Genomic DNA, 20,422 nt, shown 5'->3' with positions numbered 1-20,422 from the left:
TTTTGAAAATACTTTTTTTGGTGTAAGCTTCTCACCATTGATACTGTATAGAAAGCAACTATACCATTTAGTGTAAAGGCACAAAAAAATTTCAGACTGGGAAATTACTCCTCTTTGGAAAAATACTGTTCAAAAATTGCATTTTTTTAAAATTCTGTGACCATTAACTGTGCCATTGAAAATATATCAAAGAATACATTCAGCTAGGCGACCATGGTTTTAATTTATAGTCCAGTGTGTTGAACTAAAGACTTCTCATTTGAAATCCATTACTGAATAATTTAAAAAACTGCAGATACTTGAAATGCAAAAACCTGCTTGCAGCCCGAAACAAAAATGGCAGCTGTTTCTAAATTATAAACAATTAACCCCCCCCCCTCCCTCCATGCCCACCTCCTCTGAAAAAACCCCCTCCCTCTCTGTCCACCTCCTCCAAACCACGCTCTCTATCCACCTCCTCCGATGGCTCAACGTTTTTTTAAGTTGTACCTCCTGAATTATGTGTTGTGCAATGATATAATTTTGTGGGTATGTTCAGCATTGTGCCTGATGTGGCAGTTTTACTGTACCATCAGCAAAAATGCGGTAAGAGAAATGCTTTTTCCTTTAATCATTGTGTGGGAGTCTTCAGCGAGGAAAAGTTATGTAAAGTTTTGAAATTATGTGTAAAATGTTTTGCAAGTTACTAAGTGCTCTCATTCTCAAATATTAGATGAAAAATCTGGATATTCCCGCATCTTGGGCTCCACTTGTTTTCCACCTCCACCCTAACACCTTTGACTGGAAGGGTGGCTCTTTCCAGACAGCAAGTCATTCATGTACCAAGTTTAGGTGAAATCAGGCCAGTGGTATAGGAGGAGATGTGCAGCACAAACACACACACACACACACACACTTATGTATGTATTATCTGACACGACACACACACTTATATTATGTATGTATTATCTGACACGATACAAGGATATGAGGAGGATATAAGATGAACATCAACAAAAGCAAAACGAGGATAATGGAATGTAGTCGAATTAAGTCAGGTGATGCTGAGGGAATTAGATTAGGAAATGAGACACTTAAAGTAGTAAAGGAGTTTTCCTATTTGGGGAGCAAAATAACTGAGGTTGGTTGAAGTAGAGAGGATATAAAATGTAGACTGGCAATGCCAAGGAAAGCGTTTCTGAAGAAGAGAAATTTGTTAACATTGAGTATAGATTTAAGTGTCAGGAAGTCATTTCTGAAAGTATTTGTATGGAGTGTAGCCATGTATGGAAGTGAAACATGGATGATAAATAGTTTGGACAAGAAGAGAATAGAAGCTTTCGATATGTGGTGCTACTGAAGAATGCTGAAGATTAGATGGGTAGATCACATAACTAATGAGGTGGTACCGTATTTACGCGAATCTAAGCTGCACTCGAATCTAAGCCGCACCTGAAAAATGAGACTCGACATTCAAGGGGAGAGTAAAGTTCTAGGCCGCACCTCCAAATCAAAACAAAGTTGGTCCATTGTAATATGAGACACAATTTAAGTCGAATGAATGACGATACAGCTACAGTAGTTTGGTTCGAGTCTTAAGCTTAGCAGTTAAGCTTTACCAGGTAGACATTGCTATGCGTCAGGCGATCCATCCATATTTATACGGGTACCCTTCCTTTTTCACCTGCTTCGTCTAGTTTGAATCAATTGCTTATTTTGCTTTGATCTGATAAGTACCATTTTCTTTGTTATAGGTGTTTACATCACTAAGCTGAAAATGTGTTACTGTACTGTGTCATGCACTGTTTGTCGCATTCTGGTAATGAGTGTTTACGGCCTGTCGCCGCTCGCGGCATGGCTTGCTTTTGTGCGCGTTACCGCCGCTTACAATTTTTTTTTTTTTTTAAAGAAAGAGTGGAATCGTCTCATTAGCGAAACTATGGCAAGAGACTTCTATTTGTTGTTACTTACACTGCTGCTTTCTTTGATAATGATCAACAAGAACCAAATAATATACTGTGTATGAAAGAACATGTTCTGAACAAGAGTAAGGCGAAAATTTTTCTCTGCTTGAAAATCTTTGCGGCCGCTTCTTTAGTACATAAAATTCTGCACAGAAATTAGAGTCATCTTAGATTTAAAAATCTTGTCAGTTGCCGTGCTTCATTTCTTACTGTATCACTATTAGGCATAAGAATAATACGAATATAAACATGACGCGATACGTATATTCTTCCGCGTTTGCTGTTGTCTCACTCTAGTTTCGTAGTTTATTAGGCAGACAGGATTTAAATGAGATAGCAGCAAACAAAAAAGAATACATGGCAAAATGTTTATATTCATATTATTCTTATGGTGAAGAGAATACTGCATGTGAGTCACATTTCGTCAGATTCCTACTAGCAACCATCTCTTCTCACAGGTAGGAAAAAATTCGTAACAGAGAGTTGGCCATATTGACAAACATCCCTAACAGTCTTGCCAGGCGGATTTTCATAGTACATTGAAATTCTGCTACATTCGAAGATAACAATTTGTATTTGCTTCGTTGGATAATGTATGAAAATGCAGTGGTCAAAACTCGGGGCGGGGAAAAAAAAGCTCGTCTTCCACCTTTTTTTTTTTTAAATTTATTTACTGGCGCAGAGGATTTGGTGCCAGTAATTATCTTTGTGCCTACAAAGCATGTAGTGCTACATATATTCGATGGCAGAAGTTAGTTGTGGTGGCACCTACCAACATTTTTCAGAACTTCCTCTTGCTTTGCACTCGATTCTAAGCTGCAGGCGGTTTTTTGGATTACAAAAACCGGAAAAAAAGTGCGGCTTAGATTCGAGCAAATACGGCATTTAATAGAATTGGGGAGAAGGGGAGTTTGTGGCACAACTTGACTAGAAGAAGGGATCGATTGGTAGGACATGTTTCGAGGTATCAAGGGATCACCAATTTAGCATTGGAGGGAGCGTGGATGGTAAAAATCGTAGAGGGAGACCAAGAGATGAATACACCAAGCTCATTCAGAAGGATGTAAGTTGCAGTAGATACTGGGAGATGAAGAAGCTCGCACAGGACAGACTAGCATGGAGAGCAGCATCAAACCAATCTCAGGACTGAAGACCACAACTACAACAACATCTGACAGTCCAAAAATTTATGACAAAATTACCCAAAAACTGGAAAGCATCATTGGTAAACAAAGTGTATGAGAAAACACTTCTCAAAAATGTGAAATAAAAAAAGAATTTTAGAAGTACACGCATGTACTGCCAGTTCATTGTGTCCAACAGGAACAATATTTCATGACCAGACCTCTTCCTACTATCAGGCACATTATGTTATAACCCCAGGAGGTCTTTTATCCCCTTTGCCTGTGGGCTACTCTTTATGCAGTCTATGCCTGAGAGCCCGTGACAGTGGCTGAGGAAGCAAGAGCATCTGCATCTGCAGTTGGCAACACCTAGCAGGACACCCTAACTAGGGTATCATGGATTTGGGTACTCCATCTGCTCTCTCCACCAGCTCAGTGAGTTTGCTGAGTGTATTTGTAATTAGATCAAGTGCTGGTTCTTGCTGGGACTACAGTTGCAGTCCCAGTTGATGAGATTGTTCCTGGTACATACTCTGATGGCCTCTAATGACATTGTCCCAGTATTTCCATGCTGGTGCTGAAGTCCAGGATCGTTCTTCTTCCACTGCCTCAGAAAAACAATGTTATGCAAGTGCTGATTTGTCAGGATACATCAACTGAGTGGGTCATTAGTGTTCTCAACTGCAATTTTCGATGGTGCACATTATTTGCACAACATGTGTGTTGCCTCACTGGCAGAGAATCTGGTATACCACACCTTCCATAAACAAGTGTCATCTTTTACTCTCCTCAATTACACTCATGTTATATCAGGTAGGCAGAAGACAAATCTTACACAGGGCTCTTTCAGTACATGTGCGAGTTTACCTAACAGCACACCAGTGTGTGATGTAAAAGCAGCGACTGCCTCTTTCTCCATAACTTCATCCATCTCCACAGGTTGCACTGTAGTCGTTGGCATAAAGCATACTAATCTGCCATGCACACACTGTGTACTAATATTTTGGTAGCACATTCCTCTGCACAAGTTGATGGCAGCTGTCTGCACACTAATACATCTCAATGTGCGTTCGTTTTGAAATACACTGCGACTTTAAATGCCATCTGCTCTTCACTTGACACTATGTTCAGAACAGTGTTCTTCCTCTGCTTCAGTCTTCATAATCAATCTGATGTTGGGGAGTATAGGGTAAATAAATCTGATGTTGGGGAGTATAGGGTATAGGTGCATGAGGAAGTCACCGAGTTTACCTCTTCCATGGGGCCAGATGAATATTCCATCTGCAGAATGGAAAAAGCACCTAAGTTTATATTTCGACAAATTCTGGGCTTATTCCTGCAAGTATACCATATATACATTCATGACCATGGGCTGCCCATTGTGACTACCTCCATTTGTTCATAGCATTCTCAATTAGTGTTTTCTGCTGTACAGTAATTTTATTACCATCAACCCCTCAGTGTCAACCACTCTTTTTTCCTATTTTAGATGCTACTTACAGACAAAGTGAGCTGCATTTTCACTGAAAATAATTTCTTATAACTCTAAACTAAGGTATTGCTTACTGTTACTTTCTTTCTGTTAACATCCGCAGTCACTGATGAAACAGACTAAGCATCAGTCAACTCAACCCAGTTCTCTACCATATTAAAAGCAGACAAACTAACATTCACACACATTCCAGGAGATACTGAGCACCATACTGGATTATTTTGTTATTTATTTGCATTTAATTGGAAAATGTTAAGTGCACACATTATAAAGGTTCATTCTCATAAATTTAATAGAAAATACTCCATTAATCCCCTGATATAAAATTTTATCAGCCTATGCACAATATTATCAGTTATTAATGAACTAATAAAATGGTCCTGACAAATATAATAAGCATGGTTTACAATTCTGCAAAATTTTTAAGTAATATCATAGTTCTAGAAATTTACAGCAAATTTTAAAATTCCCTTTTATCCATAGAAACAAGAATACTTAGTTTTCTTTCTATTTGGTGATAGTCAATACGACTCATTCCCTGTCTCAGTATATCTGAACTGGAATCTTGCACAAGTTCTAGGAGTAATATATGTATAGCACACACAGGCTCTGGAGGGCACTAACTGAACCTGAACATAATACACAATTGAGAAGCCCGAGTTGTCCGATGTACTGGGTGGCTCGACAGAGGACAGAAAGCACTGCAGTCAAAAATGGTGCACTGTTCTTGAAGAGAGTATCTAAAATGTTTATTGCTAATGACAATAGGTACATCCAACACCATGGCCGGTTTCAGAGCCATCAGTGTAGACAAAGGTGCTGTCTGCAAGTTGCGTGCGAAGTTTGAGAATCTTTCAGCGATTTAAGTCAAGTCTACATTAGTGTTCCTTGGAAGAAAATTAAGTCCAACCTCTGCACACAGGCAAGGTGATGAAGGGGTCTCATCCTTCAGGAACATGGTAGATAATGTGAGATTAAGCTTCTGAAGCACTAACCAAACAGGAGGCAGCAAAGATGTTGCACTTACTATGTACTGGCATTCAGGAAGTTATCAAGAAAGTGCGCATAGGATGGGTGGTTGAACACAGAGAACAGATGGTACACATGTCTGCGAAGGAGAAGATTAAGTAAGTATGACCGTGCTAGTTTGGCAGCGTGTGGATAGAGACTCGTAACTGGGATAGTGTAGAAACTTCCCATGGCCAGTCAAATGTGTCGATGGTGGATTGCATTGAGATGGCATAAAATAGGCAGTCATGCCAATGAGTAAACAAGACAACCAAAGTCCATTTTTGATCGGACAAGGGATTGGTACAAGCAGAGGATGATTTTCTGATCTGCATCTCAAGAAGTACAGTTTGAAACACGCAGATATTCAGAGATCGGGTAAAGCGTGCTACCAGATAACAGATGTGGCAGGACCAACGGAGTTTTCTATTGAACATAGCTCCAAGACTTGTGTGATTTTGACAAAGAGAAGAGAAATAGAACTGAGACGTAGGGACAGTGAAAGAATCTTCTTCCACCACCGTACGTCACTACAGTGCCAGAGGCACCTAGTTCTCCTAGATAAAAGTGTTCAACAAAACCGAACTCACACGTACCTTTGAAACCTGTCTTTTAAAAAAATCCCAGATAAAATGGGGAAGCCAGATCTGAAGTCCCACATGTGCACTGTTCAAAGAATGCCCACCCTACAACAGATATCTTAATTCTTCTTCAAATCAAAAAACACAGCTACAGTCTGGCACTTGTAGCAGAAACTTTTTCATAATATAGGTTGCCAGGGGAACAAGATGATCAACTGTAGAGCACTGCTTATGAAATCCACAATGTGGATTTGTTAGCAAATTCTAAGACTTGAGCTACCATACCAGCCAACCAGCGATCATGCGTTCCACCACCCTGTCAGATTTCAGCTGTATACTACCACAGGGTTCTGAGGCTGGAGGAGCCTGTTCCATTATTTCTTCAGAGGTATCAGTAACCTCCCTGGGTCAGGTCAGCTGACTCCACGCTGCGGAATCTGTTGATGAATAGCACCTGTGAAATGTATATCAGCCACACAGTGTTGTGCGGTGTCATTGTTGCAGAGGACCTCCGAATGGGAGAAGAGGAAGAACTTTTGTCTTTTCGAATTCTTAGTACCTTCGCATTTGTCAGATGTGGACCCAGATGCCTTTGAGGTGAACTAAAAGTCATTTCTGGAGTATTCCTTTCTGAATTTCCATTCTTCTGGTCATGTCACTTGTGACTTCAACAGTGTGGGTGAAGGTTTTATGGTGTGATGACCAACTGTAATGGGCAGAGGTAGTGACATCACCTTAGCACGAGAAGATTTCACAACTATAGCATTGAACTGGAAGTCACAAGTTTGCACGGCCATATCTTTCATGGATCGTGATGTAATAACACCAGTACTGTAACTGCCAGACAGTGGTATACAAGGCTTTCGGCTAGCTAACATTTAATGAGCAACATTGATGGGTGTCTTTTCCTTCACCTCGACCTTCTGAACAGCTCATTCATCAAGGTTCACGGGATGAAGCAGCATATTCGCAACTACAGCTCAAGTAGCAGGTAGAGGGAGGTTTAACTCTCCCTCATGAGCATCCCTTTCACAAGTTACTCATTTGGCCAAGTTTTTACAGGACATGCAAGTGTGGTTATACACAGTCACTGGTAACAACAAATTGGGTTCGGTATGTAGGGTCTGATGATGACTTCGTAGCCCACGGTCCACTTGCTCAAACGCTAAGAAACGGATGCGGGTGGGCACTAATTCTGCATACACCTTCTTCGAAGCCCGATGGACTGTGTTTACACCCTGATCAGAGAGATAACGTCGCATGTCTCCCTCTATCAAACCATCACGTAGTTGAGTGTATATGACACCACCTGAAGAATCCAGTGTTCAATGGGCCTCTATACAAACAGCATATCCACAGAAGAATGTAGCTTTAAGCCATTTTTGGGCTTGAAAAGTACTGTGTCTCTAGAATCAAAGTTGCACTGAGTAAGCAAGTGCAAGACTTTAATGCACCTGCAACTGTATCCACAGCTTTCTAAATAATGAACTGGTTCACTGTAGGAAAGTTCTGACCTCCCCTACGCACAACATCTTAAGGTATCCTGGTGCAGCTGGGAGATTCACTGTATCTCTGGCCCCATTTCATTTCCATTTATTAGATGGAATCCCCCATGACTGACAGCATCTTCTTCCAAGGGGGGGGGGGGGGGGGGCACAGAGGGGAGCACACCGGCCTTGGGTGACTGTTCACACCTAAGATCACACTTTCCATACTCCAAACAGAGGGGCCAATCAGTGATCGGGAAGATAAGAGCTCAGGCAATCACGCTACCCTGGTCTTAGCTTAATGACAACAATGGCTTTTGCCGCAGAACGAAATAAGTAACCAGAACTACTGTTCTGCCTTGTTGATCCTGTGCTGGATTACCATTTCAATCTGTGACTACTTTCAATAACATGAAAAAATATGTTTTTTGTGATATTATGCTAAGCTGAAAATCTTAGAAATATTATTTTGTATTTTAGTGCAGTTTGAAAGGGCTCAGCAGAGAAAAGTAACACACACAACTTTTTTGTTGTTGGCAACAAAGAGTTACAAATCATCAACACAATGTGTTCCATGCTGCATTGCGAAGTCAAAGGGTAGACCTTATTACTCAGCTAGAAGCCAACAGTGGTGGCTAGTAGCTAATTGCGTTGGCATAAACACAAGGGTACACAGTGGTTGAATCTAGACCTGCAGGTCAGTTCTAGATGCTTCTATGGTAACTTACACATGACAAATCTCATTTTTCTAATTTGCCCACTTTCAAGTAATCCTGCAATATTTAATACACCATTTTTGCATATAAAAATAAAGGAATCTAAGTTTGATGGTTTACATCTACTCTGGTAGGTATTTATGTTTTATGGGTCATAATAAAGTATCCTGCAGTGTGTGTTGAGAGGCTGTAATCATTCTGCTTTGCTGAATCAAAACTTTTATTTTTCTTAAATCACAATTTCAGTTTCAACATTTGGTCATCAGGTGGTCTGGAAGCAATCAGCCCTGCAAAACACGAAGTTCACAAATTTGACCATAAGGAAAAATAAGAATTTATAATTACTTATGTGGGTCAATTGTATTCACTAAACAACAAATTTCTCATGTATGGCAACATGGTACCAAACATTATAAAAACAACAACAACATATGGTGGTATAAATCCCTCCATTCTTCTGAACACCATGCCAGAGCACATATTACCTAAGGTTAAAAAGTGACAAAACACTTGACATAATGATAAAACCAATGTTCACAATAGACACATAAAAACGGGTCCCATGTAACCAGTATGGTGGAAGAAACACAAATGTTGGAAAAGTGCAAAGATGCTAGTCAGCCAGAGTCTGATATTATACATTTACGAAGATGTACACAGAACGGAACAGAAATGATGAAAAAATGTGTTGAATAAAGTTGATAACTAACATTGACATTTTGTTTAAAAGGAAGTAAACTTAAGTACATATGCTTCTACCGTGAAGTAAGTCAAACAGAAAAATTTAAGTTACTTGTCAGGTTAAAGAAAGGTCATCCTGAACTATGATGCAAAGTAACAAACTTGAAGTGTCAAAATAAACATATGCAAAGTATGGCATGTGAAACTTGCTACAAGAATCAAAACATGCACCAAATGTGAACATTTTCATAAAAAGAAAGTAATGACAAGTTCTATTAGTACAACCCACCTGATAGCAGAGAGTGAGTCATAAGATAAAAATATTAAAGTGACTTCCTAGTGCCAAAGGCACCTGCAGACATAGGCATAAAGAAGGGGAAAAAACCAAGTAAAAAATAAAACCAGTGACCCATACACATACACAAGCAAACGTGATGAGATACAAGTTATGTACAAACATTAAGTACTATACAAAGGAAGGAATACTGATTTGAAGTAAGTGTAGCATGCCAAAATCCACTCAGGCGAAACAAACACTGTTTCCATTTTTTTAGATGATGTGATCAAAAAGAATTTTATCCAATCAGTAGCACCACTCTGAATGGTAAATCAGAAAGCTAATGCAGAGGAACCCAGAAGTGCTTTTCAATTGAGCAAGATTTTTTCCTAGCTATTTGATTTGATTTAGTAAGGAAGGAGGGAATTGTGGCATAAAATAAGTCCTTAATATTATGCTTCCACCTACAATCATAACTAACAATATACTGTAACATAAGAAAACACTACAGCTAGTTCATACTAACAAAGTTATAACACTAAATCCTGTTAAATTTTTGGTAGTGGGACTCAATATGGTAATACACATCCACTAGTTTTTAATGATGCAAAGGCCTGAGACACGTTGCTACAATATTGTGACACTTTATTGACTGGCTGAATATGTGCCACCCTATGCATTGATTCTTGGTTTTTGGAGTAAATATCAAATCAATGAAGCAATTAAAGAAATGGACTGAAGATAGGAAATGTGATTTTTAGTTCTGGAACAGGAGTTCTAGATGAGTTCTAAGGCTCTTTATGCACTGGCCGTAAGTTAGAACATAGTAAATTCTTTACTACTAAAAATCATTTCAGGCATCAATATTTTATTGTCAGCATAAATTAAATAAACTTTGGCAAATATCCCAATACGGAGACTGATTCCACTATAATTCATTCACTTCTTCAGAAAGGCCAGTGAACAATCTAGTGTATCCAATCTTGAAGCATGTCAACATTAAGAGAACCATAAAAGTTTGAGTAAGGCATATTCAACCCAGAGGAAAAACAGTTTTGAACACATTTGTACTACATAATGTACTCTCACATCTATGAAATTGTTATATCATTGAATTATATATACAGGGTGTAAACGATGATTGTTTATAACATACGCAGTGGTATAGGTGAAGTCTAGCTGAACAATTTTGATATTTTCAATATCCTTTCATTCCCTTATGCCACCACCTTAGTTGGCTGTTTCATTACTATTATCAATTCAAACTTTCCTGTGAGGATAATGAAAAAAAAAAAAAAAAAAAGACTTCTGTAAACATTATGTAAAAACTAATTGCGGTTATAATTTGATCTAGACTTAACCCTTATAAGCACAGTAGTTTTGTAGTAAAATGGCCAGACATACAAAACTTATTACTAAATTCATGTCATTATAATTCATAGTATTTTGAGGCAAAATTTACATGAAAGTCTGTTTCACATTTTGTAAGTGCAAGAACACGCTTTTACTATTTGTGGGCAATTTTAGCTGATATCTTAATTGGCACACTAGCACAGTAGCTTAGGTTGCTTTTGTTGGTCAATTTGTGGTAATTTCCCACCTTGATACAAGTGCCCTTTAACAAATTTTTCATCTTTCTTCCGCATACACCACAGTGGTACATTGTGAACAGTTACCACTTAAACCATGTATGCATGTGAACATTTATAAAAATATTATATACATAAAGTATGTTCTTGTTCTTAATGGGAGTTTTTGTACATTCTTCAGAAGCTTTTTAACTTACAAGCTTTCTTTCTCACACTTCAATCATCTCCTGCAACAGCACTGTCAACAACTGGAGGGAGCACACTAGTCGAAAAAACAGATTTACTCACCCGTTAAAGGGCTCTGCAATATACCTTTCTCCCCCACCCCACCCTTTCTCCCCCAAACCCCCCTTCTTGGTCAAATGACCATACTCAGACTGCTCAACAACTCCCATGGCAGTACTGGAAATACCACAGGAAGCACATTGCTCTGAACTACTACTCACCCGCCAGTCAAAAGGACTCACTGACTAGATTAATCTGTTCAGTCTCATTTAAATGTGGACACTGCCATAAATTCTGAACTATTTAATTATTCTCATTGCATGTTCCTACTAATTGGTATGCCATTTTACACAGCTCTCATACGAATTACCACTACAAAATTCATTATGTGGATATCAATCGGGGGAGGGGGGGAATTGTTTTGGTGCGCGAATTATGTCTGCACAATATTAAACTATTTTTCTCCACTTTGGCAGAAAAGCAATGCAATAAATAATACTTTCTGATCATAAATTACATACCTCAGGAGAACTTTGGACATAAGTTCTGTGTGTTTCATAAACTTGCAACATCTGCATTATGTGTTCAGCTTGATCTCTTAGGCGACGTTCCATATTCTGTAAAAAGGAAGGGTTTGTTAAAGTATGAACTCTTTTAGGCACTAAGACTAAAATGCAATGTCTACTTTCCATTATTAAAAATCTTGTCTAGTTGGGCTGTACACATTTACTAATTTGCAATATATCTATCACCCACACCTATCAGTACCACAATTTTGTCACTTTTTCCTGATATGACCTTGTAGCACAGCAAAGTACAAAATTTCACTGTTTTTATTTGATCAAAAAGGCTACAGGAAAATACTGCTGCACCACAACCTAGTTTGGAGCATTGAACTGTCTGGCACCAATGAAGCAAAATTGTCATAGGAAAAGAGGTGCCGTGATTATGGTGACCACACACTATGATTTAAGAAGATATATTCAGAGTGCAAGTGTACTTATTCAGTGTGCCAACACTGTGAAATACATCTGCTACCACTTCTGAAAAGCAAAATTAAGACACCTTTCAGCTACGGCAAAGCAGCATGAAGAACTGATTGGATGAGAAAAGCAGGCCACAGTGACAAATGGGGACGCTAAATTAAAAAGATTTCCGGGCTAAAATGCTGAAGAGAAGAGAACAATGTTAGCCAGCTGGATTCGCATAGTTAGCACTTGAGTCAGATATGTTCATTCATTGTGCTCAGATGTTCTCAGACAATATCCAGGTGTGTGCTTGATGCCGAGCTACGACACTGTGCCAACTTTAAGACTAAGACTGCGTGCAGCCCATAACCTACTCTGGACCTCTGCTCCAGAAGCTGCAGTCACCTGCGTGAGCAGAACATTTTACACAGACTACGTGGCGTCTTCACACTAACGAGTTGTCTACTGGGTGATTACCACCTTGAGGCATTCAACTACCAGACAGGATGCGTGTCTGAATCTGGACTGGTAGCTGCCTGGTTACCCTGTCACTGCAGTACAGTCCTTGTGGACAAGTGGCCTTCGAAGTATATTGTGCTGGGGGACTACAGTTTGAGTACTGATCTTCACTGTGCTATATTCTGTGGCCTGAGCAGAACAGTATAGCCAGTTTGGGGCTGCCATTCATCAGGTAGGGAACACAGTCTCTGCCAGCTACTGCTGTTTTGCAGTCTCTGCCAGCTACTGCTGTTTTGCTGATGTCAGAAGATGATGCTGCCTATGCGAGCCACTTCCCAGATACATCTGCAGATGGCCACTCACTACATCATCTTGGGGTCAGTGACCTCCTCTCCAGTGACAACCACAACTCTGTACCTAACAGGAATAAAAGTAAAAGTATTATTTCTAATTATGTTTAAGTTGCAGTGAGAAAAAACCTTTATCTGTGGTGACTAGTTTTGGGCATGACTTCCATCATCAAACCACCAACGTCATGTCAACATGAAGAATTTCTCCCACTGCAACTTTGACAGAATTAGAAATAATGGTTTTATTAAAAGTAACTTTCTTACCCATTTTTCCTGCATCATACTGGACATTGATGAATAAAAATGTAAATCAGAGATATCTTACTAGTGATCCAGTACTCACTTCCAATTACCACTACCACTTTTAACCTGTGACCAGATGACAGAAGTGGTATCTCATCTTCATCTTCACCTTCACCTTCACAAACCTGTTTCCCTCCATCACTATTGGCGTTATCATGCAGCCTCACCAACATTGAGTACAAATTTGGAGTCTTCCAGATAAAGCAACTTAGCTCAGGGAGAAATTAGACTTTGAACTCCACTTGATTACAGGAACTGGTATGGTTCACCAATACTTTCAATGGTTTCACCCAAATTATTTAAATAAGAATGATCATTAAGCAAAAATTTATAAATAACTTCTACATATGACAACAGTTTTAAAATATCAGCTGAATTAATGGACTGAAAGTACTAAACATCAAACATATATCTGAGCATGAAAAATTCAGTATTCAGTTTCCCAAAGAAAAATGACGAGAGGGAGGGATTGGGGTGGGTGAGAAGCGGGAGTGAGGTGGGTGAGAAGAGGGAGGGGGAGAAATACAAGAATTGTGCAGTTGCTGCAGATAACTATGAAAACCTGTTAGAAGCTAAGAAATTAAGTAATTTACTCACATCTCTAACAGCTTCAATGGTTTCTGTTAGATCGCCTAGATCCATATTATACAACATATAGTAACGAGCCAGATGCAGAATGCAACTCAGGTCACTAGGGCTAACCAAATGAAGCAGCTCCAAGTTACTCCGCATTCGCATGCGACGGCAACTGCTGTGAGTGCGTTGGCGGCCAGCCACTTCTAAGTTGTTTGCCATTCGTTCGACAACCTAAAACAGATTTATGATATGATTATAATTGTTTCCAGTATTATAAGGTAGCAATATTTTTTCACACTAGAGAAAGTTGAAAAAGTATCACATTGGGATGAATTTTACATGTAAAATCTTTAATTATTTATCCACTGCTCTAACATTTTTTTCTATGTGGAACAAATCAAGTGCCAGGTAATGAGCCTAACTGGAAATTACAGATGTGCAGTTGCAAATAACAATGAATGTAACCAACGCTGTTGTATTTTCATTGCGACTGTATCTGTCACTAGACTTATCAGATACAAAATAGATTAGGACAGTGAATGAAACATTGGAAATTTTGAGGAGCTGTTAACCTTCATCCTACTGAAGGACTCAACAGGGAAAGATATAAACAAAAACTGTAGGTCATGTCAAAAAACAAAACACAGGATTTTGCCCCTTTTTGCATTCCTATACATTGCACAATTCACAAGGAAAATGCTTGTTAAAAAAAAGTGTACAACTAATTACTCAGCATATTAGTGAAAATTTCTAATGCTAGCTGAGTGAAAGCATTTAATTATCTGCAGTACAAGATTTTTCTAGATCTAATTTGTGAATATGAAGATTTACCATGTCTTTGGGAAGTTCACTAGCTGAGCCATGCCAAACTGTTGGAGCAGTTCATCGAACTTTGCCAAGAAACAAGTTTTTTCATGGAAATGAAGTGAGAGTGTTCTCAGACTCCAAGATGACGAATTTGTGACTCACATTACAGGAGATCTTCATAACCACGATCTGTACTCCAAGCCAAAATTGTTTGCCTGTACAAGAACAATTTTGGCTTTGAGTACACATTCAGGTCATGAAGATCTCCTATAATGTTAGCTCCACAGTTAAATGTTTTTACACACACACACACACACACACACACACACACACACACACACACACACACACACACACACACACACAATTTAAACAAAGTATTACCAACTAACATTTTCCATGACTTGTTGAAAGTAATTCATTGTGCAGTTCACAGTACACCCCTTGTTAAGCCCAAAAATATTATATTATCAGAAATGTCCTATCTAACTAAAAGCATGCAGAATATTGTGTTACAAAATCCCAGGACTGTACACAATAAAACGGCATCTTCAGAATCAGAAATAATCACTACATATGTACCATAGGTGTAGATTTTGGGTTCCACTCTTATTTCACTATCTACCTGAAAGTTCAGGTATCATGTAAAAATCTGAAGTAAATCAATCAAATTCTTTTTGAAATTTTTGATAACTGCATTTCCCTTTTATATATTAATTACATATATACGTACATATGTAATACATTACAAAAATATACAGCCAGTCCGCCTATGTCTGAATGTTTAAGTATTGTGAAAACTCTTGAGTTTTACATGGTTCCCACTAGGTAGCAGCAGTGTGCGCCCACTTCATTTCTAGTAAAAATAGTGTCAGGTCAACAGCAAGTGTCCTACATTTTGCTCAGTGCAGGTATGCTGTGGATCCTCCAACAGCACAGAACATTAGACAGTGGCATGAATAATTCTTGGAAACAGGCTGCTCATGCAACGGCAAATCACCTGAGCCATCCCCTAGTGTCTGACACAGACGTCTAACACATCTGCCATAGTTTCACAAGGAGTCTGCAGAAATCCGTTCACTGTGCAGCTCGACAGCTCAACATAGCCTCTATGTCCCTCTGGAGTGTTTTGCATTAACATTTACACATGAAACCATACAAAATCCAGCTACTGCTAGCTCTTCACGAAGGTGACAAACAACAATGTGTGGAGTTCTGTAATTTCGTTCTTGGCAAGATGGAGGACAACAGTTTCCTGCCACACTTGAGGCAGCATTCCATTTAAATGGAAAGGTGAACCATCATAATGTGAGAATATGTAGTATGGAACATCCACATGAAGCTGTACAGCATGAGAAGGACTCTCCAAAATTTAATGTGTTTTGTGCAATTTCACGGGAAAAGGTGTACGATCCATTTTTCTTTGCCAAGAACATTGTTACAGGAAGTACATCTCTCAATATGCTTGAGAACTTTCTTTTCCCACAGTTGGAAACTGATCCACATGACTTCATTTACCAGCAGGATGTGGTACCACTGCACTGGCATTTGAAACTGTTGGAATTTTCAAAGTAAAGGATTATTGAACACTGGACCAAATGATTCAATTTTACATTACTGGCCTACAAGGTCACTGGACCCTACTGTATGTGATTATTTCTTGTGGGTGTTTATAAAAGACTGTTTATATGCCTCTGCTACCAACAATGAGTGACCTGAGTCACTGCACAACAACGGCTGTGGAAGCTGTAACTCAAGACATGCTTGCTGCAGTGTGGGGACAATTTGAATACCGCATTTGCATATGCTGCGCATCTCAAGTGGGCATATTGAACAGCTATGGAAAGGTATGAAAAAAGATTTGAGTTTCCCACATTCATCAAGAAAAAAAATTCACCTTTTTGTTTTGTTTTTGTTATGGAAACATGCAACACCAGAACTGTCAGACCGAACACAAAAAACTTATTTCCTTTATTATATCAAAAATGCCATTACTATAAAAAGGTTTGATCAACCAGTTATCAAGTGATGACCTTACACAACTGGTATAATAGATAGACTTATTCATGAGGAACCATTGTGGGCACAGAAGATAGGTGTAGGGCTACCCAACTGTATAGCCAGGCTGGTGAAAGCTACCACTACTGGGAGGCTGCACAAGCTACTGGAATGTTTCCTTGGTCTTTATTTCCCCAACAGGGCTGTTAGGAATAGGCCATTGAAGCAGTCCAGTAATCAATCTGTAGCTTCAGTACGTTCCTAGGTTTTATGCTTCTCTTACTTTTTTTTCCTTTCTTTGCAGTCACCATACAATACCAATGCTGTAAGGGTCCTACTATTCAGTACCCTTGAATTATGACACAGCTTCTTGCTCATGGACTTCAATCCCATGTGTTGAAGATGCTGAAAAGAGACCTTTCTTGTTCCAGTGGAGTAACACACTCAGAAGATGAACTCAATGTATTTCCTACAATATACAACTAACTTCTCTTAATGAATTCACTACACATGCATTACATTCCATGTAGATGTTGTCATGCATCCATTTCTCACGAGGCTCAGAACGATAGTACAATCAGAAACAGAACATCAATGTTATGATTTCTTTGGCATCATGACAGTCACATGCACTCAACGCCTTTCCTTCATGGCTCCACAGGCCAAACAACTCAAACCAGCACGTAGAAGCACTGATCTGGGGCTCACATCACTGATAGCACAAGATTGGTACAATGCTTATCTGCAAAAACTATCAAAAAACCTCCCAAAAGTGGTGTTCTTCCTACTTACTAACTACCTGAACAAACTAACATCTTTCATCAGCCAACAGATATCAAGGATGTGGAAAATCTCACTCTACAAGTAACACACTGACTTCATGAATTATCTGTGATGAATGGCATATCCGAAATGAAGCTGATAATACATTTTCTGGCACATATGAGCTGTGGCAGCATTGTGGTATCTTTGGATTCTCTAACAGACTGACATCCTGGTAGGAGGCATGAGTGTCACACTGATTCACTTTGTTTATTGCTGTTTGCAACTGAGGAAAAGTTGGTATCCATGCTGCAGACAGTGAGATGGTATTGGTACAAGGTGGCATCAGGTACGGACTGAGGGGCCAATCTGTTGACATGGTGGCTGTTGGGGCCTCTTGTATTAGGAACCATATGCACGATAGCATCCACTGTGGCTGATTTCTGGGTTTTAGAGAGAGAAGAGAGAGAGAGAGAGAGAGAGAGAGAGAGAGAGAGAGAGAGAGAGAGAGAGAGAACAAGTTGCCTTATGGAGTGTTCTCATTGTGTGCAGTTTGGATGTTGGTGGCCGAAATAGTGCTTTGAATGATGGCATAAAGAAGTTACAGTATATACTGCATTTTTCCCTCTGTGAACATTGACTGTGGAGTTTGAAAGATTAGGTTTTCCGCAACTACTGTAACCTATTTGACACCACAAGTGTAACTCTCCTGAATTGCTTAGTGATTTCTGTTCATGTATGAGTAAGAAGTGTTGTGCAGGCAGACAAACTGTTGAACCTCTTAGTCAGTCTCAGCTTACATTAATGTTTTAGATGGGCTATTGAATGAAGTGGTAAATTTGTCTTTGAATTATCCTGCCCAATTCTGCCAGCGATACTTAATGTGCACTGGTGTTTCCATTTATTGTTTCTCAGCTTTTGATGTTTAAACTAAAGTTCTTTTAAATTTAACAGTATTATGAGAAGGAACGTGCTACTCACTATGTAGTGGGGATGCTGTATCACAGACAAACACAACAAAAAGACTCTCACAATTATAGCTTTCGGCCATACATACATACATACATACATACATACATACGCACACACGAAAACACAACTAACACACACGACTACAGTATCAGGCAACTGAAACCACACTGCGAGCAGCAGCACCAATGTGTGACGGGAGTGGCAACTGGGTGGGGGTAAGGAGGAGGCTGGGGTATGGAGGGGGATGGCAGACAGTGATGTGTCGCATGTTAGAGGGCAGCAGAGAGGTGGGGAGGGGGAGGTGGAAGTAGTAGAAAAGGAGAGAAATAAAAAGCCTGGGTGTGGTGGTGGAATGAAGGCTGTGTAGTACTGGAATAGGAACAGGAAAGAGGCTGGATGGGTGAAGGCAGTGAGTAATGAAGGTTGAAGCCAGGAGGGTTGTGGGAACGTAGGATGTATTGCAGGAATAGTTCCCACCTGTACAATTCAGAAAAGCTGGTGTTGGTAAGAAGGATCCATATAGCATAGACAGTGAAGCAGTCATTGAAATGAAAAACATCATGTTTGGCACTGTGTTCAGCTACAGGGTGGTCCACTTGTTTCTTTTTCACAGTTTGTCAGTGGCGATTCATGTGGACAGATAGCTTGTTGGTTGTCATGCCCACATAGAAAGCAGCACAGTGGCTGCAGCTTAGCATGTAGACCACATGACTGGTTTTACAGGTAGCTCTGCCTTTGATGGGATAGGTCATGTTAGTGATCAGACTGGGGTAGGTGGTGGTAGTGGTGGGTGGTGGTGGTGGTGGTGGTGGTGGTGGTGGTGGTGCGAGGATGTATGGGACAAGTCTTGCATCTAGGTCTATTACAGGGGTATGAGCCATGAGGTAAGGGATTGGGAGCAGGGGTTGTTTAAGGATGGACAAGTATATTGTGTAGGTTCAGTGGACAGTGGAATACCACTGTGGGAGGGCTGGGAAGGATAGTGGGGCAGGACATTTCTCATTTCAGGGCAAGATGAGAGGTAATCGAAACCCTGACGGATAATGTAATTCAGTTGCTCCAGTCCTGGATGGTACTGAGTCACGAGGGGAATGCTCCTCTGGGGCCAGACAGTGGGACTTTGGAAGGTGGTGGGAGACTGGAAAGATAAGGCATGGGAGATTTGTTTTTGTACAATGTTGGTAGGATAATTATGGTCAGTGATGACTTCAGTGAGAACCTCTGTATATTTCGAGAGGGACTGCTCATCACTGTAGATGTGACAACCACAGGTGGCTAAGCTATACAGAAGGGACTTTCTGGTATGGAATGGGTGGCAGTGTCAAAGTGGAGATATTGCTGGTGGTTAGTAGGTTTGATATGGACAGAGGTACTGATGTCGCTATCTTTTGAGGTGGAGATCAACATATAGGAAGGTTGCTTGTTGGGTCGAGGAGGACCAGGTGAAGAAAATGGGGGAGAAGTTGCTGAGGTTCTGGGTGAATGTGGATAGGGTGCCCTCAACTTCAATCCATATAGCAAAGATGTCATCAATGAATCTTAACCAGGTGAGGGATTCTGAGTTTTTAGGAAGGATTCCTTTAGATGGCCCATGAATAGGTTGGCATAAGATGGTGCCATGCGGGTGCTAATAGCTGTACCCCGAATTTGTTTGTAGGTAATGCCTTACAAGGAGAAGTAATTGTGGGGGAGGATATAGTTGGTCATGGCAACTAGGAATGAGGTTGTTGGTTTAGAATTCTTCGGGCTTTGGGAAAGGTAGTGTTCAATAGCGGTAAGTCCGGGGGCATTAATAATGCTGGTGTACAGGGAGGCGGCATCAATAGTGACAAGCAAGGCACTGTGTGGTAAAGGAAGAGGAAGTGTGGAGAGTCGGTGGTGGAAATGGTTGGTATCTTTTATATAGGAGGACAGGGTCCAGGTAATAGTCTGAAGGTCTTGGTCTACAAGAACAGAGATTTTCTCAGTGGGGGCACAGTAACCAGCCACAATGGGGCATCCCGGATGGTTAAGTTTATGGACTTTAGGAAGCATGTAGAAGGTAGGAGTGCAGCGAGTGGTATGGGTGAGTATAAAGATGGATTCTGGGGAGAGGTTCTAGGAT

At 40.0% G+C, this 20,422-nt stretch overlaps 1 protein-coding gene across 2 annotated transcripts in view; it reads right to left on the bottom strand.

The window, feature by feature from the left end:
• Positions 1 to 20,422, bottom strand: part of LOC126272007 (F-box only protein 21-like) — a 98,769-nt gene that overhangs the window by 41,952 nt on the left and 36,395 nt on the right. For both annotated transcript variants that reach the window (XM_049974498.1, XM_049974506.1), the window contains exons 7-8: positions 13,801 to 14,010; positions 11,645 to 11,740 (exon numbers count right to left, since the gene is read on the bottom strand). In XM_049974498.1, coding sequence (XP_049830455.1) covers positions 11,645 to 11,740; positions 13,801 to 14,010 — 306 coding nt within the window. The remainder of the gene's footprint in view (positions 1 to 11,644; positions 11,741 to 13,800; positions 14,011 to 20,422) is intronic.

The sequence above is a fragment of the Schistocerca gregaria genome, chromosome 1, assembly GCF_023897955.1.
Source record: "Schistocerca gregaria isolate iqSchGreg1 chromosome 1, iqSchGreg1.2, whole genome shotgun sequence".
Classification (NCBI taxonomy): Eukaryota; Metazoa; Arthropoda; class Insecta; order Orthoptera; family Acrididae; genus Schistocerca; species Schistocerca gregaria.
Note: the sequence above shows the minus strand (reverse complement) of the source record. Positions and strands in the feature narration are given on the sequence as shown.